This window comes from Podarcis gaigeae (genome assembly GCF_964106915.1).
Source record: "Podarcis gaigeae genome assembly, chromosome: 8".
Taxonomy (NCBI): domain Eukaryota; kingdom Metazoa; phylum Chordata; class Lepidosauria; order Squamata; family Lacertidae; genus Podarcis; species Podarcis gaigeae.
In genome coordinates, this window is record NC_139684.1 from 1,749,326 (window position 1) to 1,769,130 (window position 19,805).

General features: G+C 42.6%; 1 protein-coding gene across 5 annotated transcripts; it reads right to left on the reverse strand.

Moving 5' to 3' along the window:
• Positions 1-1,956: 1,956 nt before the first annotated feature.
• On the reverse strand, positions 1,957-19,704 carry VDAC3 (voltage dependent anion channel 3). Of its 5 annotated transcripts, none has more exons than XR_014567606.1 (10): positions 19,566-19,704; positions 12,475-12,598; positions 11,483-11,554; positions 10,304-10,353; positions 7,075-7,227; positions 6,260-6,312; positions 5,720-5,947; positions 4,656-4,829; positions 2,886-4,211; positions 1,957-2,487 (listed from the first exon to the last, which is right to left on the reverse strand). XR_014567606.1 is itself a non-coding variant. In XM_083753404.1 (10 exons), exons 2-10 carry the CDS (start codon positions 12,503-12,505, stop codon positions 2,396-2,398), a joined length of 888 nt encoding a protein of 295 aa, XP_083609530.1. In that variant the 5' UTR covers positions 12,506-12,598; positions 19,566-19,704; the 3' UTR covers positions 1,957-2,395. The 5 variants fall into 5 exon arrangements, 4 of the variants coding, with proteins under 4 accessions (XP_083609530.1, XP_083609531.1, XP_083609533.1 ...); XM_083753404.1 differs by having other exon boundaries at positions 2,886-2,943; positions 4,679-4,829; XM_083753405.1 differs by lacking the exon at positions 19,566-19,704 and adding an exon at positions 15,345-19,257 and having other exon boundaries at positions 2,886-2,943; positions 4,679-4,829.
• Positions 19,705-19,805: the final 101 nt, after the last annotated feature.

Genomic DNA, 19,805 nt, shown 5'->3' on the forward strand with positions numbered 1-19,805 from the left:
AGTGCAAGCAGAGGCAATGCCAGGTCTAGCTTAGGCAATAAAGTTCAAGCAGCTAAGGCAGGTTATGTGGTTGGGCATGCAGCTACAAACATACTGGCTTAAAAGCCTAAGGACCATGTAACTTAGGGGTAACCAGTTTGGTGCTTGCTAGCAGTTGCTGGACATACAACTCCACAGGTTTGCCAGAGGTTGAATTGAGGGATGTTGTACAGCAGCCTTTGGGGAGCACCATGTTGGCTGTCCCTGATATAACTACCGTATCCTGTGAAATGCATTGCCTTGAACAACAAAGCTGGTAGGATCCCAGTGTTTGGATGGGGTCACACTGATCATAATGAGAGAGATAATAAGATGGCCTTTCCAAGGACAAAATTATGTTCTTTCCTGCACTTAACAAGGCAGAAGTGTTAGGTCCTCATTTTTCCATAGCCAAAGAATCCTTCTGACTGAAGCATCTGAAGGGGTTCACAACTCAAGGATGGACTAAAGTTAAGATCTGGAGCACTGGCTCTTCAGACCTTGGCATTCATTGCCCAAGCTATAATTCTGAAATTTTCCTCGAAATTAAAAAGCTTAGCAGATTCTCACAAGATTGTAGAGATGTGACAAGTGTTAGAGATGCACTCTGAGCTGGGCTTAGAGTACCTTATACACACTTCCACTGTCAACACTCCCATCTAGAACACTGTGTCAAATTCAGTTACAAGAAAGCAGAACTGATTCTGGTGGTGCTGCTTCACTGGTCTTGAAGGACTTGGGTTACAGAACTACTACAATCAACCTGACCAAGTCTCTGTCCAAAGCTATGAGAAACTACTAAATGTTCTCCCAAAACATTTCTCTCTCAGGCAATGCAGGTTTTGCTTCAGCCATGCTGCAATGGGGGAAGCACTTTACCCAAATACTTCTTGATGCCAGAAAGCCCTAGCTAGGGTTTGGGGGGAAGGGATTTCAATGCCTCATCTGAAGCGCTATTGGAGTTTTGCATTCCATACTGCTGCACAAGAACTCAACCGAGATTGTGAAAAGAACTTCAGACCAGGCAGACACTGAACCAATCAAGTAAATTTCCTCTCAAGTTGCTGCCCTGGAAATACTTGTTCTTAGTTGTCATAACATTGGCCAGACAAATTTCAGCCCTTGTTGTTGTATCAGTCAGTGCTGACTAAACTAATCTTTCCTGCACCCTGAAGGTCAAAACTTTGCTTCATATGCCTCAGGAGTATCTAGATTGTGTCCAATGCTACACACCCAGAGTTCCACTAATGGAACAGGACTGCCCCTTTCTCTCCCCACACCCTCAAAACCTGCTCCAATCTTCTGGAGTGGATTTTGAGAGTACGGGAAGGGGAGAGTTTTGTTGTGCAAGCAGGTCTACTGCACTTGGGAAACAGCAGCACTGGATATGACCCCATGTCCCTAACCTTTTGTCTAAAGCACACAGACACCAAAGAGAACTGATGGCATACTTGACTTTGGTAAACATTATCAGTTGAGTACTCTCCTCCCCAAAGGCACCCCCATTCTTGTTATTCAAGAAAGAAAATGGCAGAAAGGCTAGCCCCCCACCCAGAATAGTCAGTGCTGCTATCCAACATCCCTTGTTTGGATCCCCCACCTCAAAGCACCTCAGCTGAATTACATGCTGAAACTACCAGACAGGACTTAGTCCAACGCTTTAGCACAGGCCAGCCTACAGTGCAAGTGAGGAGAGTGACAGTTGCCTGGTTCCCTTCCATCTACTGAAGAGAATGAACATCCAGAGTAACGCAAATGTCCCTCTCTAATTGCCAGGTGTTGCACTTGTCTAGCAGAGCAATGTGCTTTACATACAGCCACTCTCCAATTAGATATGAGAGCAAAATGTAATACAACCCTCTCTCCTTGTCTTCCTATTGTAGCTTAGTCTTTGGCTTTTTAGCTGTGTGCTAAAAGAGACAGTAACCATACAAGGAGTAACTTCCAAATGTGATTTTGATTTATTTCCACTTTGATGCAAAACCAAAGCTTTCACTACAGCACAGAGACCAGTTATACAAAAGGTCGTGAGGTGCAGGACATGCAGGATGTGATGTAGGAACACAGAAGGATGGGAGATTATTTCCTTTCACCAGATGCTATGCTGTCTTCTGAGGAACACATTTTAAAGAAACTGAGGAACTGAACTGAAATGTAGCACAACCATTACAACTTCCATGCATGCCTTCAAGTATTGCCCTTCATGGTAGGTTTGCACTCTCCAGACTTCAAATGTTGGGGGTTACAACAATTCTTTGGAAGAATATCAAGTTCACACTTTTTGAAGTTTCACGGAAGAGTTTAAGGCCAGAACATGTGGGGTTTGTTTTCTCCTTCATCTTCCAAATAAAGATCTAATACTTCATTAAAACCTACATTAAGCTTCGAGCTCAAATCCCAGCCCAATTTTATGGCCGCCAGTACTGAAATTCTTGCCATCGATCAGAGCAGAGAGAGTCAACTTCACACCTGGGAGAAACACAGTGCCATTATTAAGAGAATACAGCAGACTATCAACCAGTAAGGGAGAATAGGGGGGAAAGTCAGAAGAGAAGACTCGCAGCTGAGAGAACCAGTGTGTGCTAGATCTCAAGGTAATTCTTTGGTAAGACTCCCATGCACCGAGGTTTCTCAGGCAAGTTGTTCTCTCTAGACACACATTGGCTACATTAGCTTCCCTTTGTGGCAGGATTTACTCAAGGCATAATCCAAAAATAAGGTGACGCATACTGTTCTTTACAGGGTTTGGACCCACTAACCCATGATGCCCTGGAATTATCACTGGAATTTTCTAACTCGTTTTGTCCTACAGCCAAAATGCAAGCAAAATTAAGGTATGCATTCAATACATTCAACAGTTTACATACCAGGTCGTAAGGTCTGAGTGTAGCCAAGTCCAATGAGGCTGGCATTATTGACTTTGGCCTAGAAAGAAAAAAAGGAACATTCAACAGCGTTACCAGTTTTTACTTGCTTTCCTGAGAAAGTTTATGAAGAGTCAGCAGTCTTCTAGAACTAGATCTATCAGTAAAGAGATGGAAGATGCTGGTAGTTATATGTTGGCAACTGCTTTCTGAGCATAAAAAGTCCCTCCTTCACCAGTCTGGGTAAAGGAATGGTGCCCACGCTAGTGGAAACACTAATGTTATTGCCCTTAAGCATCAATGTAGTCAAAATCCATTCTCCTGTGTGTCATGAAGAGGAAATGATCACATGCAATATAGTCAACATTACCCAGAAGGAAGGAAGATTGGATGTTAAACAAAACTTAGGGTAAAGGGTAAAGGGACCCCTGACCATTAGGTCCAGTCGTGACTGACTCTGGGGTTGCGGCGCTCATCTCACTTTACTGGCCGAGGGAGCCGGCGTACAGCTTCTGGGTCATGTGGCCAGCATGACTAAGCCACTTCTGGCAAACCAAAGCAGTGCACGAAAACGCCGTTTACCTTCCCGCCGGAGCAGTACCTATTTATCTACTTGCACTTTGACATGCTTTCGAACTGCTAGGTTGGCAGGAGCAGGGACCGAGCAACGGGAGCTCACCCCGTCGCGGGGATTCGAACCACCCACCTGATCGGCAAGGACTAGGCTCTGGTTTAACCCACAGCGCCTCCTGTGTCCCTAAAAAAATCCTCAAAAACACAAAAGGCTTCATTCTTAGTAAGATGATAAATCTAAGCCCTTAACCTACAGGTGGAATACTGCTCCATATAAAACAGTACCCTGCATGCGGAAAGGCTACGTTCAAACCCTTCTCCCAGAGGACATATTCTATATGTAGGAAATTCAATAAGAGCAATAAGTTGGACCTGGATGAAGACTTATCTACCAAATGAGATCTCAATACAGTACGTAGGAGGACTGCCAAATACACCAAAAATCTCACAAATAGTGGAAGTCTTCCTACTCCCTAAGTTGATTCTACACAAACAATTCACAGCTAGCATAAACAAGCAAGTGAATTTGTTTTTATAAGACACTAGTCCATACTGAAACTTTCACTTGACAACTCGTATCACTGTAATTGTTCCATATAGGGTTCATACTAGAATCACAAGGAAAAGGTTAACATAAAACTTCTGCTATTGTTAAGACTGCTCCAAAGACATTTGAGGCATAAAGCCAAGAGGCAAGGAAAATGGGACAGTGCTATACAATTAACTTGAAATTATCAGCACACATGTATAACATACCTCCAGAGGAGGGCAACCAAAATGGTCAAAGGCCTGAAAACGATGCCTTATGAGGAACGGCTAAGGGAGCTGGGCATGTTTAGCCTGGAGAAGAGGAGGTTAAGGGGTGATATGATAGCCATGTTCAAATATATAAAAGGATGTCACATAGAGGAGGGAGAAAGGTTGTTTTCTGCTGTTCCAGAGAAGCGGACACGGAGCAATGGATCCAAACTACAAGAAAGAAGATTCCACCTAAACATTAGGAAGAACTTCCTGACAGTAAGAGCTGCTCGACAGTGGAATTTGCTGCCAAGGAGCGTGGTGGAGTCTCCTTCTTTGGAGGTCTTTAAGCAGAGGCTTGACAACCATATGTCAGGAGTGCTCTGATGGTGTTTCCTGCTTGGCAGGGGGTTGGACTCGATGGCCCTTGTGGTCTCTTCCAACTCTATGATTCTATGATACTGGGAAGATGGCAAAATTCTTACCGAGACAGAAGCTTTATCATCCAACTGGTACTTGGTGGCAATACCAAACCGAGTGTTATTACTGCCAGCGGTCCAAGCAAGACTGACAGATGTTTCAATGTTGCTATTAACCTTCTGATAGATGGAGCCACCAAATTCAGTGCCATCATTCCTATTTAAGAGATCAAATGAAGATTCCATTTTGCCTTTATAGAAGTTTTTCAACAATTGCAAATATTTGCCCTTATTCTCTTTACCTCTATCCCAGCCTTATTCTAGCTTGTATTGATTTTCTGTTTTTCTAGTCCGTCCCCACCCCACCCTGCTTTTAGGGCTAAGAGTGGCTGACAACAATTTTGAATAAAATGGTTAAATCCATATATATTCCCTTCTTGTCCTGACATTTTCCCTACTAGACTAGAGGTTCTATAGCTAAAGTTAGACTTAGGTTAATATATGAAGATGCACCAATTATCAGCTGGAATAGGGAAAGATCTGAAATAATGACAAGCATAAAAATGATATTTTTTTCCCCAGCTGGATTGAGAGGGAAGCACTTTCTGATATGAAGCAGAAAGACCAAATATAAGCTAAAATGTTCCTTTCTAAACTGCACTCTGAATGCAAGAGCAAGTGAATGGAGATTGAAAGGAGCCATTTCCCATCCAGATCTCCTTAGCTTCAGCATGTGCCTTCGTGATGGAATATACCCTGCTCCATGCAAATTAACTACCTCGGTGCTAGCATAATGTGAGAGAACCAAAAGTAATTCAACTGTGCAGTCATTTCCTTTTTAATGAGTTCCTGGATCCTGGCAAATGCCCTAGAAATCTACGGAGACTAAGAATTGTGCTCTTTCTGGGAAAGAACCATAGGTGGTCAGAGAAGACTTGGTTTGCAACCTTCAAGACTGAAGGCAAAGGTCACCTTCAACACAACCTCAAATTTAATCTCTTTCATGTATGCATATCGCCTGTCTTAGCAGAAAGCTCATATTGCATATTTTATTATGTTTTCTGGTTTCTGTACATTCTGGCCTCCTGACCACAAAAAAATACTTACACATTTGTGTGCAGCTGGAAGTCTGCTGCCTTATATCCCAATGCAAAGTTATTCTGTGAAAGTTTGGACTTGGCTGTGTCGAAAGCCATCTGATACCCAGCAAGCCAACCTTCATAGCCCAGAACAGCCCAGCCATGGATGGTTGGTCCAGCGAGGTCAATATCAACATTACAACCTAGGTTTAGATACTCCCGTTTATAGGATGTCTTCAACTTTCCACTCTTCTTCCTGGGAAGGTGTAAGAACAGGGAATCAAGTTTAATCCCACCTATAACCTCTAGTAGGCATTTCTTACAAACCCATACATTTAGCAGAGAACTGGGCATGAATTACCCCTGCGTGCTACCTGATGTTACATAATTGATTCAGTGTCACTGTCAATATTTCAATACATTCATTTAAAGACAGTCTTAAGCAAAAGAATAGGAAAGCACCTCCTATGTGAGCTAGCAGCTCCAGTACAACAGTCTGCAAGTGGTACCATCACCTATGAGGAAAGCACCCAGCTAAAAGTAGCCCTCTCGAGGGATGAATACTTACCCTGTGTTTGGTACAAACATGGTTTCAAGGGTCAGCTTCAGTCCCTCAGCCAGCTGAAGTGAAAAAAGAAAAATATAGTACTCGACTTTAAAAAATAATTACTTAATAAGTGGTATTTTCTTCCTACTTTTAAATGCTTCTACTTAGCATTTCTTGTTCTTTGTAAATTATGGTGGTCTGCAGCACAGAAAAATGGGGAAAAAAAGTATGATGGAAATCCTAGAGAATCAAAAGTTTTCAAATGTTACAGTCTTTGAAAACCAGGCCATTATACATTACCTCATTATTTAGTGCCACCTGTGATAAAATGGAAGGTTCCCAAATTACATATAACTGAAAAGATCTCACACTTTTTGCCTCAAATACCTAACTAGCAGCCCAAGTACTTGTTGTTTCTGCATATGTGAATTCATTGACATACTAATTATATTTCTTGGATTGAAACTCAAGAACTCACAAAAGCACACCTAGGCATTAATTTTTGATAGATTATAAAGCAGCTTCACCATTTGACGGTCAAGGTATATTCAGAACACCAATTTTCCCTACCTTCAGAGGTAAGGTGGCTGATAAATGGTGAGAGGACCTTTTCAGCAATGGTGTCTATCTGTAGATATAGTCTGTAGATATCTCCAGATATAATCTACATTACATTACTACCAACCACTAACTTCAGAATCCCTCACCCCCACTTAAAAAACTCCCCACAACATAGAAAAAGCTATTTTACACAACTCATTCTTTCCCCATAAGCCTTTGCTTAATTTCTTCTAGTTTACCTGCTATGCTGAAGTCATGAATCCATTTCCTCTTACCTTATTCTCCATGGACAGTTCTGTCCCCAAGGTGTTGTCAGTGTTCCATTTCTGAGTGAACGTAAGTCCATAATCCTTGAACTTATATTTGGTCTCTAGGCTGCCTGAGGCTTTGCCTGTGTCTGTGTTGGAGGAACCAGTGGTGATAAATTCCTGTAAACATACCACATTTGAATTACAATGCAATCATGTTTTAAAATGAATATGCAATTCCAGCAAATCATGCAAGCTTTAGTTCCGCCTACACAATATGCTTTATAATCACCCTGCAACATTTATTCACATCTGCACTGGATTTCATGGTCCTACCACATCTAACTTCTCCTTTCTGATGTCTGGAACCAACAATTATGGTTGGTGGAAACAACAAACGCTTCATAAGGTACAAAAAATTACAATATATTGGGTGCTAGACACAGCCACCAGAATGTTCACTGAAGGGCTTTCTGATAATACAGTTTCAATCTTTCCTGATCAATATCCTGCCCTACTTCCAAATATTCTTTTAAGTAATCAGTTTGTGTGCATAAAAGAATTACACATTTGGAATCTTAAAACACAGCAGTTTTTTAATCAAGTGTGCAACACAGAAGTTGTGTTACATGAGGCTAATACTTCTTTTCTTCAATAGTGTTGAAAGACTCATACTGCAACTGCTCCATTGACCATCTTAATGGAGCTTGCAGACCACCATTTGAGAACCTCTGGTCTAGGTCATTACTCTTTCTTTATTTATTTAAAGCATCTATAAACCACTTATTTTTAAAATGAGCCTTGCATATCAGGCTATATATGTTACTATTCAACAAAAAACCCTTCTAGTCAGCTTGCCTACAGTCTGCCTTGGTTGGCTATTTAGAGCCTAAGAGGCACACACAGACACCTGTAAGCTTTTGTGGCCACCTAAAGCCTATTTTTATGTGCCACAGAAATCAGGCAAGTAGCTGATAATCAGGGTTATAAATAGCCAACTGCCTAATCTAAAGTTATGAGTCTGTGGGCACAGCCCATCTTTTTAGGTTATTTTTTGTACAGTGATTAGCTTCTTGGTGCTAGATGCTAATGTTGCCTTAGATACTGTACAATTTTACACACATACAAGTGCCTGACAACAACTTACAAGCTAATGAGGAAGAGAAGCAATTGGAAAAAAGAAAACAGGAAGGCAATTTTAGTTCAGAAACATGGTTCAGCTTCAACACAGATTTTCCCTGGCTTAAGAAGGATATGACATCTTGGGTAACTTTCTGTGTGTGTGTGTGTGTGTGTAGCGGCCAGTTAAAAATAATTCCTAGATCCTCTTTAAAAAGGTTGAGCTGGCGCCAGTGGAGGAGAAACATTTCATTTAACTTTCTTTGTTTGCTGAGTGGGATGAAAAGAAAGAATCTTGCAGTCATATGATCAGACCAGGATTTTCCTGGCAGCTGCAACAAGATCTGAGTGGGGAAGGCAAGAGTGCACACAACATATGTTACTTTTCATCTTACAACTGTCATATGTGATGGTTGCTTAGACCCCCATATGTCTGGAGTGCCAAGCTCCACTTAATCTGAGCCAATCCCCAAATTCTGCTTTTGACGTGACATTTCAGCTCAGCACATACATGTGGAGTTATAGGTCTTCATGATGTCAGACAGATCAAAAAGGAAGGCCACAGCAGCATAGAGGCCTTCTAGCTTTACATGATTTTGTTGAAACACATGATGGCCAGGAACGTAACCCCTGCATAAGATGCCAGTTACCTGTACTGTGCAGTTTGCAGAAATAAATTTTCTGAAACAATTGAGCAGAACTAGAATACTAATGGTCAAAGGGATGGCGCATGACAACCAACAAACACCTTGGGAAGGAATAGAGCTCCAAGGAGGGCAATGAAGTGCCACACACCACACTAAAAAGTCTTTCCAAGATCCCTGCACTTAAGAGCCTTCAGAAGATGCTGCTCACATATCTTCAGAAATATGGATATGCATAAGAAGTCCTGTCATTATAAATATACAAACTGCTGCAACTTCCAGGACCACCCTCTTTTCATATACAGTGGTACCTCTAGATACGAACGGAATCCGTTCCGGAGCCCCAATCGCATCTAGAAGCAAACGTAACTAGCGATGGCACGACTGCGCACACCGCTTTTTGTCGCTTCTGCGCATGATGTCATTTTGAGCGTCTGCGCATGCGCAAGTGGCGAAACCCAGAAGTAACACACTCCGTTACTTCCGGGTTGCCGCGGAGTGCAACTCGAACGCAACCAAGCAAACACACACACACACACACACACACACACACACACACACAGAGCGTTTAGGATTCCAAGAGGAGGTTTTTTAAAAAAGCTTAAGTCCTGCTGCAAGGTGAGCAGGGATGCTACTGGCTGGATGGGGAGCTCTCCATGAGCCACCAGTTCCTCACCAACTACTTCAGAGATTTAGTCACCAAGTGATACTACTCAGAAATACTAACTTCTAAATTTGAGGCTATCAAAAATAGCATGCCTGTGATCACACTGCTGTCTCCAATTCTTTTGACAGTTCAAGTGCAAATGCTACTGATGTATGGAGCTTTACACAATGCAACATTCAGTGTCTGGTTAACCACATTTACGGGACGCGTAACCCTTTACCTTTAACCACATTTACTTAGCCATTAGAATGGATTAGGAATGGCAGTGGGTCATGGTCCAAGTACACAAACCTGAAGGAGAGATATATAACAAGAAAGCAAATACGTGGTTCTCTTACCAGCTGAATAAACATCCAAAAATCAGTGTTGCATGTAAAAGGGAGAAGTCACGTTAGAAGTTAGCATCTTTAATAAGTCAGTAAAGGTGAACCAATCCAAGTATCCATACTGCCACTTCCACTTGCAGAGTCAGATTGTTTAAGCCATAGTTCTAGCTCTAAACTCCTTCAAATGATTACCTCTCCCACTACAGCTATTCTGAACATGGCAGACAAGTGGACAGGTCATTTGTCACCAGTCCAAATCCTTTCTTCACAGTTTACTAACAGCTGCTCTATGAGATGTCAAGCACTCAGGAGTCAAGCCTCAAAACACTAAAGCTAATACTGCATGGAGGGGTCCTAAGTATAACCTTCAGGACACCCCAAACATACAGGAGAAGCAGAATGTTAGGTGTGTACATTGACTCTGCCAATGCTGTAAAGGTAATATTAGTGCTCCACAAACTCTCCTGTTGCAACAATAATTCAAAGTACTCATTACTTACCACTCCGCTGGAAGACTTGGTCTTCAACTCTAGCTTGACCATTCCAAACCCTGAAATTGCCAAAACATTAGTTTCTTATTTATACCACAATAAATGAATGAGAAACAAAGCCCAAGAAGTAACAAGTTGGGTGCATCTGCCTTTAAAAGGTGCTTGTGATGAGCACCAATAAAAAGAAAGGCCAGCTTAGCTCTAATGGAAATTCTAGGAGTCACTTGACAGAGACCCACAGATTTTGGCAGGCAATGGCAACATCTGGTTGACTGAACAACTCTGATTCAGAGAACTAATGGTGTCCCATCTCATTACAAGGGTCCTGTTGGATCAGATCTAGCATTCAACTACCACAGCAGCCAAACAGATGCCTATGGAAAGGCCATAAACAGGAAGTGAGTACATGTTCACTTTTTGGAATCGTGCTAAGATTTGGACATTTTGGGTGCATTTTAAGTACAGTACCTCCAAAGAACAGCTCAAAGACAATCAACAAACCCCTTTAAACTCAGGGAAACTGATATGGGGCTCACCTATGTTATGCCATACTTCATATTCTCAAAATTCCACTAAAGTTGCAGCGTTGCTGCAGAGACAATCCCAGAGCTGAATATGCAAGCCAATATGTGGCGCAGAGCCCGCTTTAATAAGCCTAAAGTGAGCCAATAGGACGTTCCATGCCAGTTTGTGAAATCTGCAATCACCATAGAATGGAGGCCCTCATCCATCTTGAGAGATTATGGACAAAGTCAGATGAGAAGAGTCAGAAAGCAGAAGACTGAAATGCAAGTGTTGCCGGCACCAGCTCAAAACCAATTGATTCATCTGAGAATTTAAGAGATGGGCTTTCCTTCCTGCTAGTGCTAGTTTTTAGCTCGTGTTACATTTTTGGAGAAAATGAATATACACTTTAAATAAAATATAGCATTTAAATAAAACAAGCATTAACTAAAACAGCAAGGGATGAAAGCAAGGCCATCAATCCAATAAAAACTCTTAAGGATGGATGACAGATTGATAGAGTGAAGAAGGATAGAGAAACTAGGCGAAGGAGCAAGAACACTTCAAAGATGTGAACAAAAATATGCCAATCTTAACACATCTGAAGACCTTTAGCAACAGATTTCCAAAATATTTAGAGAATATATGCATAATGCTAGCATTTGTGGCCATTGTCCTGCTTACCATATCCTTTGTTGAATACATCCCTGGCAGATTTCCCCAGGTCACAATAGGATGGTGGGATAGCCATGGGGTCTGGAAGAAGCAAAAAAAAAAAAAAAAAAAAAAAAAAAAAAAAAACCAAAAAAAAACAAACCAGTACATATTTGGAAATAAATGAGCATGTATGAACACCATTCTCAGCAATTTCTTGCCACTACCTTACATGTCACATATGATGAAGAACCATGAGTCTATTCATAAATCTTCCTTTCTGACTATCAAGAATTTTTTTGAGGGCAAAGAAATAATCCAAAATTTGATAGAAAGATTTAATAGTTTGAGTTCAATAACATATTTATTCCATGGCACAGTCTGCTAAGCCAACAACTTCTTTCTCTTGTGTATGGTTCCAAGAGCAACAGAATGGCTCCTTTGTATCAACCTTAAAAGCCTTTGATCCAAAATTCATATTGGCTCCCCCCACCCCACTGCCACCCACAGAAAATTGCCAGGCTTGTGGGAAGTGACAAGTCTTTTTACAGCAAGGCCAAACTTGCTGCTTGATTACTTGGGGAAGTAGTTTCGTTGCATTATTCCCAACTCCATGTACTGGAAAACCTTGTCTTAAGGAAATAAATTTAGTGGTAAAAACTAAATTGGCTGTTGACTCTACCCTATGAGGTGTTGACCTATTGGGCTGTATAGATAAACTTATGCATAGCTATCTTGCTACTCTCAAGCTTCTATTTCCATTTCCCCCCTAAAGCATAGCAGGAGTTCTTCTGAACTTTGCTGAAGAAATCTATTCTTGGCACATTCCTCTCCAATGTCACCTTCAGGAAGATAGCAGCGGTCAAAACGCAGAACTGCTTTGCAAGTCTGACATGTGGGATATCAGCAAGCCAGCTTTGTGCTGCTGGATAACATAACTCTTGCTTTTAAACACATCATCTAGGTATTAAGGTTCCAAAAAAATTTCTTTAATATCTGAACTTCCATATACGTATAGATACCTGGGGGTCTGGCAGGACCACAGCTGAACATGGTTGCAGACTTCTTATTTCACAATTTAGCTCCTAAATCATTTACTTCTCAACGTGAACCTACAGGACTCTCCTCTAGCTCTTTGATATACACCTGTCAAATATGGGGGGGAAATGCATGCATCATTAAAGATCAAAGCTATCACTTATAATACCTGCAACCACTACTTTTATACTCACTGTAACACAATGTTTATACCAAACCTTCAAGGACAGCATGACAGGCAAACTTAAAAAAAATACACATTAATTAATATCACTACTCTACTAGGTTTAACCCCTGAAGGGAAGGAGCCGCTTCATATAAGTCCAGAGGTGTGAAAAGCATGTATGTGCAATATGTAGGGGATAGGGACAGGGAGATAGTATATGTGGGCATGTGCACTGGGAAACTGTTTACTACTGGCTTCTCAAATGTACACATAAGTTATACATAACATTCACATACGACAGGTCTACTTGAAGAGACCCTTACCTTACTATACATCAGACCAACCTCTCCCTTGGAAAAGGGAATATGACACCTATGATTATCATTATCAAACGCCTGCCAGCTATAGAGGCTCCAAGCCTCCTGCTTGGGGGGAAAGGGAGTATCTGTATGCAGTCAGCTCATGTAATTACTGGCAGCAGTGCATTCTGAATTCAGCCATTCAAATCCAGCTCTTCAGTTCATTCAGGTGAGTCAATTCTTTCTATAAAGTAGATACACTAAAAAGCATGGATCCAACCTAAGCCTGACCATTCTAATTCTTTCAATAATAAATCATGGTTCCAAGCTTTCCTCAAGTCAAATTAACATTGATTCTGGAGGTATTTCAAATCAGCCTCCCCATTTTAGGCAGAATGTGTTAATCTGGACTCTCCGAGTGGAGATGGCTTTTTATTTTATGTTTGTCTGCTTGCTTCCTATATGCCTCTCAAAGTATTTTTAGCCCCCTTCGATTTCTTCTCCCTTTTCCTTTCACATATAATTTGTGCCCTATTCCCACCCCCAAGTACAGGCAATTTCTTCCATCCCTCCTCCCTGCTCCTTGTACATTCACTTCCTCCTATACCAGCTACCCTCTCTATTCCCAGTTTATCATGACTTTTAGAGCTGCTGCTTGTATCTGTCCCCTGTGAGAGGGGGTGGACTGCAGTGCTAACACTGATCTGGAAGTGGGCTAGTTCTTCCTCTTTGGCGATCACTCGTAGCCGAGTAAGATTGTCTTCCATGAACACGGTTTTAACAATGAGGCCCTAAGTGACTGTGGAGGCCAATTCTGGATCCACACGTCCTTTCACAGTGGGGACATTGGTTTCCGGGGGGAATTGATCATGGTGTGGCTTTGCCAAGCGTGCCTTCCTCTTAGCACATTTCTCCCTTGCGTCCTGAGTTCGAGTGTCTTCAAAGCCCACGACACCTTTGGTAAAGGCTGTTCTCCAACTGGAGCGCTCGCAGGCCAGTGTTTCCCAGTTGTCAGTGTTTATACTACATTTTTTTATATTTGCTTTGAGACAGTCTTTAAACTTCTTTTGTTGACCACCAGCATTACACATTCCATTTTTAAGTTGGGAATAGAGTAGTTGCTTTGGAAGACAATCATCAGGCATCCACACAACGTGACCAGTCCAGCGAAGGTGATGTTGAAGAATTATTGCTTCAACACGGGTGATCTTTGCTTCTTCCAGTGGGCTAGTGCCCAATGGTGGTCCCCAGTCCTCAGTTTCAGAAATTATGATCTATACTAATTGGCGCCTATAAAAAACCCTTGTCAACTGAATGCAAGGCAGGAAAAAGAAAATGTCTGAAGACATTTATACTCCCAAGAAAGACAAAGCTACTAATCACTAGTTTTCTTTTTCCCAACCCTTCCTTTTCTGGTGAAATTCTGTACTGTGCATCCATCATTTCAGCCTAATATAATGTTTTACCACCAAGCCAAGCCAGCCCAAAGAAAGATACCGACCTACTGTGTGCCATCCATGTACATTGTAGTATTGCACTTTAGGAATATTTTAGATAAGAACAATTTGTATTGTTGTAGACAGAATAGTTTTCAAAGGTAGCATTAGAAGCAATAATTATTATTTTGTTCTTTTCTTTTTGCTCTTCCCAAGATTTATTTTTTTTAAAATTCACAATACAATAAAATTGTATTCAGAAACATTAAAAATAGCGCCAATAATAATAGTAATCATCATCATCATCATCATCATCATCAAGTTTATTTACATCTTGGCTTCTTCCACCCTCTGCCTCAAATAAGAGATTGTATTTTTAAGGAAATTAAATTGTAACATATTTAGCATTATTGATCTGCAGTGTTGCAGTTTTGAGACTAAGAGATCAGTGGAGAAAAAACCAGAGTACTAATTTATTGGCTTTTATAAACATATTGTTTCATTCATGATTTTTTTTTTTTAAGTTTTCAAATTGAAGCCCACTCTGCTTTTAATTAATGTGCTATTTCTAACAGGTTCCCCAATTGGTTAATTTTCAGCTGAACCAGAAGAGAAGGCAAAAAAGTTATTGTAAGAAAGCAGTACTGAGTTATGTGGGGGCTTTGTGCTCCAACCAATCCTTGCGACTACCACCTGCCAGGGTCTGTACAGACTTAACGTCCATCAGGTGTAGTGCCCAGCCAGCCTGTATTGATTCACATCTCAGCCATTTCTGTATGTGCCAATGCCACATACTGAATGAAACATGGACTGGATTTTCCTATTCCAAAACTGCAATTGTTGTGCAGCTTTTCAAGAAGTTGCAGTCAAATGCCAGACATTCAGACATCAAATCATTCCAAGTTCAGTGCTGGCACCAACATATCCAGTGTACTTAGTGTGTGGCTACTCACCTGGCTGCATAGCACGACTATGAGAAGCTCAAAGGCTACTTCTGTCATCCCCAGCCAGCATGGCTATGCTGTCTGGAGCTGATGGGAGTTGTAGTCCAAAATGTCTGACAGGCAACAGGCTGAGGAAGGCTGAGCTAAGATCTGCCTGTTTACAGCTCTCATACAACAGGGTTTAAAGTAAGCACTCAAAACCACCCACCCACTTCTCCAGTCTTTCCTGGGTGTAAAAAAATTGCTTCCTTGAGACAGTGACAAAATTCACTTTGATATCTATAACTATGATAAGGTAATATTGGCCTCTCCTGGCAGATCTGCCTGCCCATCCAATGCTCCTATTATCTTTGCCACTCAAAATGTTTCCTATAGCTCTAAACCAACTTCCTTGTTAGTGATAACATTTTAAAAGGTTTGCATTTCAGAAGGAAACCAAAGCAGCATGAGTTTAACCATACTACCCTTTCATTTTCAGCAGCAGCAGCTCCCTCTTTGGAGTTGCTCTGCAAGGAATCACAATTAGAATGACCATGAAGAAGAGAGGTAAGCACATGTGAACCTGGGCACACACGGCTGCAATAATAGATATATACACTTGAGCAAGATTGAGAGGTGCTACTGAATGCAGTCCACCTGCAGATTTACAATAGTCCTGGAAGCCAAAAGAGCCGGGCAACTCCTATGTCCACCCAATACAATCATTGTGGGGTTACTACAAATTTCAGGAGGTATCACAGACACACACAAAAAGCCCTATGGCCACAGCACTTATTGTGGAATTATCAGTATGGAACTTCCCACCCTTAGTTCTGCATCAAAATAGTACATAGTATTTTTGTTTAAAATAAAATGCCCAATTGCTGAGATTCCAAGCAATTCCACTGACATTTTCATGAATGTGACACCTCAGGAGATTTCACAAAAGTTGTATGTCTATCTACAACTCTCATGCTTCCGTTTAATGATGGATGAATAGGAATTGTGTATATGCTCTAATTCAGTTATTGCCAGGGCTTAAGCTTGCAAAGATTTACTTTTGAGTCCAGTTAAACATTGCTCTCTCTTACATCCATAACTTACCAGCATGTCTGTCAGACATAGATAGTGGAGGCCTTGCTTAAAATTCTTGCTCAGCCTCAAAGCTCTTTGGATAACCATCCCCTCCAAATGAGGGGGCAGTACAAGCTATCCTGAGCTCTTTGAAAGAGATCAAAGCAGAAAATACCATGCATGTACAAATGAGCACCACCATCTCAAGACTCTCTCTGTGCAGATTTTAAAATCTATGCTTTTCAGAGCAAGGCCAACACATTTTTAAACCAAGCCACTGAATTCCAATAAGCCTACTAACAACTGCTGACACCATGCAAGTACAAACCGCCTTTAACTGTGGTTTTATTGTCACATATTCCCTTTTGCTGTTACCCAAAAGCAGAGTTAGAAACGCAGATATGTAAACTAATTGCCAAATGGCACCTTAAACCTGGGTTACGGTCGCCACAACAGAATATCTAAGCACTATCCTTATTTCTATACTGCTTTAAAACATCAAATAAAACAATCCAGAATAAAACAAATTTAAGCCTCAAGGAAAATATTTCAGATTCTTCTCTAAGTGACATTTTGCTTTCCACATATTTATTTACTTACTTAATTTATAGAGCTGCCCCATAGCAGAAGTACTTTAGGAAGCCAGTGTGGGATAGTGCTTAGAGTGTCGGACTAGGACCTGGGAGATCAGGGTTCAAATCCCCACTCAGTCATGAAGCTCACTGAGTGAACATGGAGTCAGTCACAGTCTCTTAATTTACCTCAGAGTCACAGCAGGGATTAATTGGGGGGGGGGGGAAACCATGTACTCCTTGGAGGAAAAGGTGGGAGATAAATGCAATAACTAAGTTATTCTGCCTACCTGCTTAAGAAAGCTGGAGGGGCCAGCCAGATGGAGATGTCAGTTGCCACCTGGCATTCAAAGATCTCCATGTGGTCACAACTGGACCTGCACAGTTCACAAAATGCACCTGATGCCTGGCTAATTTTGAACACTGCTTAAAAGAAGAGGAAGAAACCATAATAGCTTGTGCTTTGCACAGCAAAGGTCCTAGGTTCAATTTCTTGGTATCTCCATTTAAACAAAAAAGGAGGATCAGGAAGCAGGTGATGTTAAGCCCTGGAGAGTTGCTACCAGTCAGAGGAGACCATGATGAGCTACACAGGCTCCCATCACCCCTTGCTATGGGCCATGCTGGCTGGGGCTGATGGGACTTTCAGTCCAGCAACATCCGGAGGCCACTACATTGGCTAACCCCGAACTAGACTGATAAACAACCCGATCCCACACAAAGCAATTTCACACATTCCCATAGTTCACCTGTCAATAAACTGCATGTAGAATTATTAATTGCATCTTTATCACCCCACCATCACTACTTGTTCTCTAAATAGTGTTCAAAATTAGCCAGGCGCCAGACTACTGGCCACTTGTGACCAAGTGAAGCTGCTTGGGCACTGCCAGGATGGTGCCTGACATCACCACCATCTGGAAGTGCATACCTGGGAATCTTGGGGTCTTAATTGTTTTCACACACTAATGCCACATCTTGCAGAATTCTATCAGTTACATTTTATCTGCACAATCAGAATGGATTTCAGGAACCAATATGCTTTTTCTGTGCAGCCTGCGAAGGAGCAGTGAACAATGTTATAGTGAATTGTTGCTTGTCTTCACTTACCCCAACCCACAGTTCACAGCTGTGAATAATATTATTATGTTACGAATGGTCTGTTACCATTATGAAAAACAGGTTGGAATAGGCTACAGCTGCTGTATTTCAAAAAGTGAAAATCCGGACACACACAAAATACCACTTTTGAGCTTTTTTTTGGGAAATCAGCAAAAACGACACTGCTGACATGGCTTACCATACATCTGGATTCTCCCAGACATTTTGCCGATTTCCGCTGGGACAGTGCTTCCAACTACAGTAGTCCAGGAAATTCTGGACATATGGCAACCCTAGAATAGGCCGTTATATGTGGGCTGTCCCTGGATAAAGTGACCTTTCTTCTTTAAGCTCTCAAAGTTCTTAACCTAGCTCAGGCTTCCTCAACCTCGGCCCTCCAGGTATTTTTGACCTACAACTCCCATGATCCCTAGCTAGCAAGACCAGTGGTCAGGGATGATGGGAAATGTAGTCTCAAAAATATCTGGCCAAGGCTGAGGAAGCCTGACCTGACTCAAAGTTGTCATCTGTTAGCCAGATGTTTAACTGATAATCAATCATGATCAGTCCATCATTTGAAAAATAAAACTTTAGAACAGTTTTGCCCCAAAATGGAAACCAGATGTTCTGTTCTGGTGGCTATAACCTTGGTTTAATGAGCCATTTGGTGCCTAGCTTATATATCTGAGTTTCTGACACTATCTCTAAAGCGCTTGAGATGGCAGACAAGCCTGCACACTTTAACCTGACAACAACCCTGTGAAGCAGCCTATGCAGAGGGATGGGGGTGGGAATCCCCAAAGCCATCCAGTGAGCAGAGATTTGAACCTGTGGCTTCCTCTTGCTCTCAGTTTTTTCTCTGGAACGCACTTGCAGAATAAAAATTTGCTGGCACCACACCGTATCAATGAGAAATACATTGGAAAGCACGATTAGCAGTGCCCTCGGTATCCTGACACTTGACAGTCTTGCTCTCATACTGAAACTATTCATATTCCGCAAGTAATTTTTTTAGAAAAATGCTTTGATGCCATAATATATCATACCACACTGAAATGTTCAGATGTTGCCCTTGAACCTTCCCGCCCCGCCTGCCAGCTTCTCCCTTTGGGTTCTGCTGCCTCAATTTCTTCATTGGTTTTTATTCTGCTCATTTTGTATGCCGAAGACCGCCAAATACATAGGACGCCGCCGCCGCCGCCGCCGCCGTGGCGGGGTCTCCGCGTCTCCCCGCCGCCCTCCCCTCCCCCCCCCCTCGCGAGCGCGGCCTTGGCAACAGCCCTCAGGCGGCGAGAGGCCGGGCGGGAGGGCGGAGGGGGGCGGGAGGCCGGCCCGCCCTCAGAGGAGCCCCTCGCTCGGCAGCGCCTCCCCACAAGGCCCTCGGCGCCCCAGGCCAAGCCGGCCCTCTCCGCGCCCTCCACCCGAAGCCTCAGGCGGCCCCGCTCGCCGTTGCGAGGGCGTCGCCGGGCTCCTCCAGCCGCGAGCCGCTTCCCTCGCCGCGCACCTCAAGGGCCGCCGCCGCCGCCGCTGCCGCCTCCGCCTCCTCCGTCAGTCCGTCCCTCCTTGTCAAGCTGAAGGTCTCCGTCTCCGCGCAGGCGTAACGCTCGGGGCCCGACTCTGGCCCCGCCCCGTTGCCGGAGCTTGCGTCTCAAAGCGCAGGCGCGGCACCAGCCTCTGCCCCGCCTCTTTCTCTCGCGTCATCTCTGCGCAAGCGCACAGATCCCTTCCGAGGCGCAAGGTGGGG